Raw genomic sequence first — 9,567 nt, 5'->3', positions numbered from 1 at the left:
TTTTTTTTTTTTTTTTTTTTTTTTTGTCTTTTTGTCTTTTTTCCGTGTCCGGCAACGGATCACAACCCTCAGTGTTGCCCCCATACCGGACCGGGGACCGGCAACGGGATCGCAACCCTCGGTGTTGCTCCCGCGCCTCGCTCAGCCAGTGAGCGGGAACCGGTCTGTATGTGGGATCCGAACCCTCGGGCGGGAGCGCCGCCGCGCTTCCCAAGCGGCGCACTATCCAGTGCGCCACCGGGCCAGCCCCGAGATAAGTTTTTAATTAGTTAAACAAGTGCAAAGAAGATTACATCTAGAAGTAATTAATGGAACTTTATGCAGATTTAGATCAATTGGCTATGAAAGTTATGTAGAGATGTTGTGGCATTCATACGCACAATGCATTTGCAAATAAAAGATGGTCAAAAACATATTTGAATTGGATAAATGTTGTTTGACACAGAAGAGCAAATTGTTCTTTGAGATAACCCATTTTTATTGGTATTATTTTTTGAATATTGATTTTTTTATGAGTAAATGCCATGTGAGATCTTGCTGTAAAGATTAAATTCTCATCAAAGAGGGAGTGACAAATTATGTTCTTTACTGAAAGACTGTGTATTTGGTTTTGCTGCTGTTTCTTCATTGCCCCCGTTACAACTCAATTGAAAAGAGTTGGAGACAGAAGTAACTGCCCTGTATTGTTGGGTTGTTCTGTCTCACTGCATGACTTACTGGAAGCCTAATCTTTTTAATTTCCACAGCAGATTTAAGACATGATGGATGATTCTGTTAACTTTGTCCTCGTTTTCATATGGCTAACATTTCAAATACAAATCTGGCCCGTTTGACAAAAGGTGCCTAATGATAACTTATTCTCAAAGATATAGCTATAACCTTATAGAACTGTGACAGAAATAGCTTTTGCTGTTTTTGTTTGTTTTGGTTTTATTTTGATTTGGCTTTGGGTTAGAGGTTTTTTTGTTATAGAATGGAAATTATAACTAAGTAGTTTATAGTGGATTTGATGAGCCGGGGTGCTAGAGCTCAATAGCCAAAGGAGGACAGGAAAGCACTCTGAGTGAGACATTTCAGCTTCCATGACTAGCATGCATTTGTGGCATAGTGGTACTCTTCTATATAGCAACAGATATCCAGTACAAATAGAATGTGTCCCATGGAGAGATCTTTTTCCTATATTATGTGTCACACTCTCTTTCTTTGTAGATGAAACACTTCATTATTTTTCTTCCCTCCAAAAACATGATGGTGTTTAACTGTGTTTTCAGTTGCTACCCAAACACTATAAATAATGGGGCTAACTCAAAGAAAAAACTGTCCTGGAGCTTCTGGCACACAGAGTTTTTCTTTTTGTGCTGGGAAATTTTCTGCTTAGCTCAATAAGGGGACCTGAAATCAGTAGTAGACTGCTGTCAAGAGTAGAGCTTTGAGCAAGAGTTTAATCCTTTTATCCAAATATAATACCCTCATTCTGATTTGTAATGCACATTTTGTGCAGGTTTGAATGATAACTAGCCCCACATACTTCCCAAAGTTAACATATACTGCAGTTGGAGGACTACTCAGCTTTAATGTCACTATTTCTCTTTAGTTCCTCCCCATATGCAATTAAGTTAATCTCCCAACTGTGTTTCTTATTCTGCTCTAGAAACATGGTAAGTCCTTTTGGAAATGTTAAACTTCTGACTGTTGAGGAAAAGGCTATAAAACTTGTTTTAAAGTCTGTGTGGTATGCCTTAAGCATCAGGATAACCGTGGATATTTTGCAGTTTGCCACAGACTCACATCTCCAATTCCAAATCGCTTAAATACACTGCATAATTCATCTTTGGTCATGGTCTTCTTGGCTGAAAGTGTCATAATTAAAGTCTACAACTACAACTGTCTACAACTACAGTTTTAAAGCCTGAAGTGTTTGGTACCCTTCAAATATTTTCACTAATATTTTATTTTAAGCACTACTTAATGCCTGTGTGACTTTGGAGTTTGTTACTGAAACTCTGCCTCAATGACTTCAACTGTTAAATGGGAATAGTAAGTGATACGGGTTATATGTGAATTTATTTTAAGTCCTTAGTGTATTTCCTGTCGTATAATAAACATTTGTATCGTTAAGGAGTGTCGTAAGTTCACAGTGACCAACAGTGCTAGGATCCCTTTTTTTTCTCTGACTATAGTTTAAGCAATGTTAAAGAAACTAGAACATTATTTCTCACTTTCTTGCAAGGGGCTGTGTCTCATGAGCATGCTTGTTTAGGAACAAAATGCTTTCTTAAATCATCTTAAATCACACTGCTTTCTAGCTTTTACCTGTGCTCTGCCTTCTTCCTTCTAAATAAATGACTAGCTGTGTCTACTACAGTCTTTCACAGCTGCTAACATTTGAACATTTCTGAAGATATATGTCCTCTGAGCTGTTGTCCGGAATGCCTTGTGGGGTCATTCGCTAGACTGAAGAAAACAGACAGACTTATAAGCTGGGATCTATTTCAAAAATTCATTGCTATAGAGGAAAATACTGAGTAAATAGGTGACTAGAATATTTCTGTATCATTTTCTGGTATATAAAGTAGACAAGAAGCAGCTTACTTAGGGACCACAAAGGGCGGGAAAGCTGTAACAGCTTCTGTCTTGGTTTTGCTGTCTTGGTGAGGGAACATGATGAGTGCATCTTGCCAGCTCATTTTTTAGGGAATCACACAGCACAGGCGCTGGCTCTGCTGTGAGCGTAGTCCCTGGGTGGACCGCCCTGAGAGAAGCTGTTCCAGGAAATGTGTATACAACATTTCTCCTTCTTGCATCAGAGAAGATTGCGTGGGGCCTTTGTCTTCCAGCATGTTGGGAAACTTAAGATGGTTTCTGGATAGAACTTAAGAATAAATTTCATTTTTGCATATACAGAATAATCCAGTTATTACAGATGATCTTTTTCCAAGGTTGTATTTTTAAACATTTCATTGCTCCCACCCAAAAGATCCTTTAGACTTTAGTAAAGAAACTGCTTGATTGTGTCCCTGGATGAACTCTTAAGCACATTAGTGGTGATTATGTTAAAAGAGGAATTGTACCCATAAAATGTCTAAAAACTTCGTATGCTTCTTAAAGAGATTTCATTTTTTCCTTCATTTTGCATTGTTTGTTATCACAAAGAAGGGTGTTCACAAATGGCCCTTGCCCTTGGGGTCGTTCTTATACCTTCACTCATTGTATGTAAGTTTGCCAAGTTTCTTATGTATGTTTTGATGGGAGCACTAGCTTGTAATTGCATAGCTTGCATTCGACTATGAAAGTTAATCTGTCTTGAGAGCCAAACTGTCGCATTTATATATAATGGGTACCAGATCTAAAAAGAAACGATCCATGTAATCAAAGATCAGGATGGGCATCCGGAAAGTTAGGCATCAGTGCTCATGAGGATGTCTTATCTCTATTTTCTGTGCTTATTCTCTCACTTTCTGTGGACAGTGGGATGGGAATTTATTGAAATATGTATTAGCATAGTTCTGTTTGGAGAAGATAGCATTGACAAACATGTCAGAAAGAACAAAAATTCAGTAAGACAGAATTTATTGATCTTTTCAGAATTTTACTGGAGATTCTAAAAGAATTATTCTGAGTTTTTTAAAAATGATAAACACATTACTGTATAAATTTGGTTTATAATGTAATGCTGGAAAACATTCATATTCATTAAGTGCATTATAAAATTGAATCTCTTTGTTACCAGAACATCTCCTTTCCATTTATGTTGGAGATTTCCATATAATGTCAAGGATACTCTTTAGATATTTGTGTAAATAATGTTTTTCCTTATGATCTATAACTTTGTAACACAGGAAGGGGGTATTCTTATATTCTGGTAATAAGGCAACGCATTTGCATTTTCTAAATTTGCTTCACATTTGGAAATACTTTAGAACACACATTAGAAATAGCATCTTACTTTTGTACAGGACTGTCACTGCCTGAAAAGCCAATGTACATGTATTTGTGCCAACATTTCTTTGATCTCTGTTACTTGCAGTGGTTGCAGACAGTAAACTAAACATTCTGACATTATTTAGCATTTATAAGGGTTAGGGAATGGCTTTCATATCGGGTAGGTATGGGACTTTTCCTCTCATTTTATTTGGGACATTCAGGTTCCAGAAAACTTGATAAAGGGAAATTCATTTATTAATTAGTTTGTTTATCCAGTAAATATTTGAGTACCTACTCTTTGCTATGCACCAAGCTAGACTGTGGTGCAGAAGGGATGAATTTACCAGTATGGTTCCTTTCCTCACCACATTTACAGCCTGCATGCAAGAGGACAAGTGAATCAAATAGAAAATGGTCAATGCAGTAACTGAAAGAAACATTCAGTATCAAAGTAGATTTAAGGGGTCAGAGAAGACTTACTGAGAAGAAGTAATATTAAAATTTAGACCAGAAGGAAACTAGGAATTATTAGCTGGATGAGTTAGTGTGTGGAAAGCAAGACTGGGTTCCTTGCCTGAGGACAGTAGAGTCATTTAAGCTGATTTAATTAATTAATTAAAACACTTCAGGCGAACCACATCAAAAAATGTATTGGAGAGGAGAGGCTGGTGGATCAGTAGAAGGCTTTTACAAGGTTCAAATAACAGTAGATGGTGTCGTAAACCAGGACCTAGAGCAGTGGCAGTAGGGGAGTTAGTTGAGGTTGGAAGAGATCTAGAAGACAAAATCAACAGTCCTGAGTGAGATGTGATTCAAGGAGGGCACCCAGGTTTCTATTTTGAATAATTAATTAGGAGTACAGAAGGAAGAGCAGGTCTGCAGGAAAAGATTAACTTCTATACTCCTTGAGTTTCAACTGCCACAAGTGAACAGTGAGATGAATGAAACTAGAGCTCAAAGGAGAGATCTGGCTTGAGTCACCAGTACATTGTATGTCTGTTAAGAGGTGGGAATGAACAGGAGATTTGGGGTGAGGGAGAAGACAGCCAAATACAGAATCCTGAGGAACACCACTACTAAATGTTTTCAGTATAATTTTCTCCTTGTTTTCATAATTTAACAAGAATATATTTGTTAGGTGAATTTTTTAAAAACTGAAAAAAATTCTTCATGTTCAGAAATGAAAATGAAAATAAATTACATTGTTTGCTTAGCCTTTGCTGGGACCACATAGGGCAGTGACATTATTACTTTCCACATGAGTTTGTGCCTTTATTTTGTCCTGACATAATCTGTGCATGCTCTAATGTCTTCTGTTAACCCACTTCTCAGCTCAGCAGCAGATGCAGCCAGCAAGGCGGATCTCCTTCTCCATCAACATTTCTCTGCTCTTCCTTAAGTCTAAAACTCTCTTTTCTCTTGGCTCTTCTTATTCCAGTGATGAGGAGGAGGAGATGCATAGTAAGTAAGCAGCTTTGGTGTCCCCAGGCTGTTCTCCAGGGTCTTACAAGCTGTGAAAATGCTGTAGGCTTGGTACTAAGAAATTGTTGGGACTTTTATTCCCTTGCATGCCATCTTTTATAAATCTTATGTTTTATAAATCATCTTTTATAAATTACATTTGGCTTTGCAAATTAATTTGGATAAAACATTTTTTGTCCTCAGTGCATTACTAACACTGATCTGATGGCCTCCTGATTCCAGGGCACAAGGTGTATCTTTCCAGAACACAGATACCCTCAAAGGCTTAAGAGTTGTGTTCCCATCCCACTTTGTACCCTTTGTAACACTGAGTACTAATTTCCCAAAACTTTCTGTTTGACAGTGTAAATTTTACTTTTCTTGTTTTGTTTTTCTTCTCATGGGACAGATATCTAGATATCCGTCTGTGGTATTTTAAAGATAATGTTAAACTTTTTTTTCTTCTCCTTTTTAGACCATTTCTTTAAAAATACCTTTCCTTTGAGATTGGACCCTATACATTAGGGGGTGGGAGTTACATATTTATTTCTCTCCTACTTTCTCTCCTTTGGAACTTTTATTTTATCTTATTTTTAGGCCTTTCAATAGCTGTAGGTTTCAGATGAATACCTTCTTACTTGATAATACCTAGTTTAAAAATTTTACAAGTTTTCAGTTTGAGTAAACTTAGAAAGGAAATGAATTTCCTCTTCATGAAAATCACTGTCTTCGATTGTGCAAGATTTCTAGAATTTCTAGATTGCTATTTTTAATGGAAAAACCATTTCTAATATGAGGTTAAATAATGAATTCTTTTATGTTGTATAACTAATATCATGAGTCTCAAGCGTTTACAATATCCATCTTGATTGACCACCCTCATTCCTTCCCAGTTGTTGACCCTTAGTTTAAGTCTTGCTCAGGCTGGCATTTTTGCATTGTTTTTAAAGGGAAGTGCCTTAGGCACAGTAACACAGTTTAGTTAATTTGGTTTTAAGGGAATTCCTTATTAGCGTTAGGTTTGACAAATAGATGCACAAGATATTCAGATTATACCAGTTGTAATAGGAGGAAAATTGTGAAAACTCACTTCAACTTTTAGTGTTCAGAAATTCACAAAGCTGTATCATCATAAAGTATTTGTAATATGCTGGGAAATAGCCAAGTCAGCATGGAAAATAAACCAAAGTTTCAGTAGTATTTCTTCTACCCCTAACATAGGATTAATCCCGTAACAACACTGGTCACTCAGTTATTCCAACGTGATGGAATCCTAAAAGTATAGAAGCTTGAAGAAACTTTTGAATCAAATATCCAACATTTCTCAAAATGTATTCCTTAAACTCAAAAATATTAGAAAAAAATTATGTCTGTAGAATGTGTGGGGAAGGGGGCGAGGAGAATGCAGAAGAAAAAGAAGGGATTGGTTTATGGTCAAATAAATTTAGGAAACTCTGGCTTAAGCAGGGTTAGAATGCTAATGTGTGTACATTGTGAATTTCCAAGGCAGTGTTCAGTATACTATGTTTGCCAAATTTTAACTAGGAGACCACAATATGTGCAGGACTATATGTAACATTTTATGAGACTAGTGTTCAATGGAGCACACTTTGAAATATCCACCATGTTCATTCGGTAGTTCCAACCTGAAGTCTCTAGATGCAGTATAATAGGTCTGGAGGTTATTTCATGCCTTAAAAAAAAAAAAAAGCTACTTGAAATATGTTATTTACCTGTAATAATACTTTATAGGTTAACTTTAATGGCAAGTTTTTTTTTCTTTTTTCTATAATTCTGTCATGGATGCACATTAGTTGTTTCATATTCTTAAATGCTCTGAGAACTTGATGGCACTTTAAGACTTTCAGAGGCATTGGTGGATTAGTCACTGTTTTCAGAACCACATCTAAGAGGTTGTAGTAATTGAACTAAAATTTTTCAGTAGTGAGAAAGTTGGAAGTCCTTATAGAAGCCATAGATTCTTCCAGTACTCATCACGTGCTTGTTCAGTTTTAATTTATTCCACAGAAATCTACTGGGAGCTTTTTCCTGGCCAGGCTTTGTGTTGGTTGCTGTTTTTCTGCATTATGAATTTTATTTTTATTTTGTTTATATTGCTAGCGTGTTAACTTGCTAGGTAATTGGTTAAGTGTATAACAGAATCCTGGTGGCCTGAAAGAATTTAATGCTGCCTATATCATTGAAGCCTTCTTGATGGAAAAAAATTTAAAGCCATTGATTTAAACCACCGTCTTGATTTTTTTTTTTTTTTTTTAAAGTAAACTAGGAGATCATGAAGTTAAAATGCTGATAGTTTCACATCTAGGTCATGCAGAAGTGAGGGATAGATCCCAGGTATCCTTATTCTTCCTCTGCTGATCTTTCCCTCTCACCTGGCTCTTATTACCACGCGTCATAAGTGAGAAAGAAGAACCCCGAATAGGGGAAAGGAAAAGGTATAGAAGACAATCTTCTGAAGACTTAGAATTTGTTTTAAAGTTTCTTATGCATTATTCCTACCTGTTGGCTATTAAAATTATTTAGTATTAAGTATAATTTTGCATTTCTATTCAGAATCCAGCACAGTTTGGGAATTTAAGAGTTTCAAATGCTGGTAATCTTGTTGTGGAACATCTTTATGTCTCCATCAGATCAAAGTTTTATTCACAGTAATGTCATAGATCCTTGAAAGCAACCTCAAGGAGAAAGGGTGTGTTTTATACACATTATAACAATAGTTTTTTTTTTTTTTCCTTTTTTGTCTTTTTTACTGACCGGTAACGGGATCGCAACCCTCAGTGTCGCGCCCGTACCGGGGACCGGCAACGGGATCGCAACCCTCAGTGTTGCGTCCGCACCACGCTCAGCCAGTGAGCGGGAACCGGTCTCCACATGGGATTCGAACCCTCGGCGGGAGCGCCGCCGCACTCCCAAGCAGCGTACTCTCCAGTGCGCCACCGGGCCGGCCCTATAACAATAGTTACACTGAGCAACCTTTTGTCTACCTGGAATATAGATGGAAAGCATTTCTATACCTCATCTCCTAAAAATCAAAAACCATTTATCATTGTGTAATTGAGGCCTTGCTTTCATTTAAGTCCTCAGGAGCTCCAACTTTATTAACATGTGGTAGATCAACATAATGATAGTGTTCTTTCTATTTTTTCCTACTTATTGCCATGCTGTCTACTTAGTCTTAGACTTGTAATGACCTGCTTCAGTTTATGATCCAATAGTTAAGGAACGAGGAAGAATGCACCTGCCCCATATATTTATCACTATCACTGTGGTTAAGGGACCTTACCATCTGTTTTATCTCCCTGATTTCACAGATGAGGAAGTGAAATCCAGAGGTCTTATTCCAGATTAGTAACAGGGCCATGACTTTATAAGCCAACTCTGATGCTCTTTCCTATTCACTAATCTATTTCCAGGAATTCTCAGGAAAATATCAGAGATACGTTAGATAATTTTTTTAGTATAGAAATATGTGAAAGCAGGATTAATAGTGACAGAATATCACATTTAATTTTCTATTTTATATTCTTTCTATGACATCATCCCAGAAAGATGGCTTGCGGAAGCTGAACATTGATAAGAACAGTATTTAAACATGCTTCACGTGTGTTTAAGCATTTTAAAAAATGTTAATTTGGGGCTTTTTCAGTTACTTGAATCCTGGATTAAACTTATGTTCTCCATGGGAAATTCACTCCATATCACTATCTATTTCTAATTCTAATTTGAGGGTTTCAACTTTAATTTTTCCTTCTTCCAAACCTTTAGAAGGGAAAGGCACCATGTACTGTCAAATGCTCTTCCTGCTTTAGCTGTGTCATTGTACAATTTTTAATAATTTACCTGTCATGAGGATTAAATTCTTTTGTTCTAACTTTTCCTCTGCCTTTTTTGTTTTCTAGGTTCTCGGCCTTTCCATAGCACCAGTGCTAATCTGACTGAAAGGTACTATATACATTTGTTTTGTTCCTCCTTTTCCCAAAATGAAATGAAGGTAGTCCAAAATATCTTATGACATTTAATTAAGTAAACCATGTGAATTGATCTCATTGGGTTTTTACTTCCTTGAGTGATAAATTTGGAGTGATTAGAAGTGGTTTTCGGGCCGGCCCGGTGGCGCACTGCTACAGTGCGCCGCTTGGGAGCGCGGCGGCGCTCCCGCCG

General features: G+C 37.0%; 1 protein-coding gene across 1 annotated transcript in view; it reads left to right on the top strand.

Annotated features, from left to right (window-relative positions):
- Positions 1 to 9,567, top strand: part of AKAP13 (A kinase (PRKA) anchor protein 13) — a 209,339-nt gene that overhangs the window by 137,228 nt on the left and 62,544 nt on the right. Inside the window, exon 14 of the mRNA XM_008570017.1 lies at positions 9,306 to 9,348. Within this exon, the coding sequence (XP_008568239.1) occupies positions 9,306 to 9,348 (43 nt within the window). The remainder of the gene's footprint in view (positions 1 to 9,305; positions 9,349 to 9,567) is intronic.

The sequence above is a fragment of the Galeopterus variegatus genome, unplaced genomic scaffold, assembly GCF_000696425.1.
Source record: "Galeopterus variegatus unplaced genomic scaffold, G_variegatus-3.0.2 Scaffold556, whole genome shotgun sequence".
NCBI classification, from domain to species: Eukaryota; Metazoa; Chordata; class Mammalia; order Dermoptera; family Cynocephalidae; genus Galeopterus; species Galeopterus variegatus.
The sequence above is the reverse complement of the archived record's forward strand: the minus strand, read 5'-3'. Positions and strand labels throughout refer to the sequence as shown.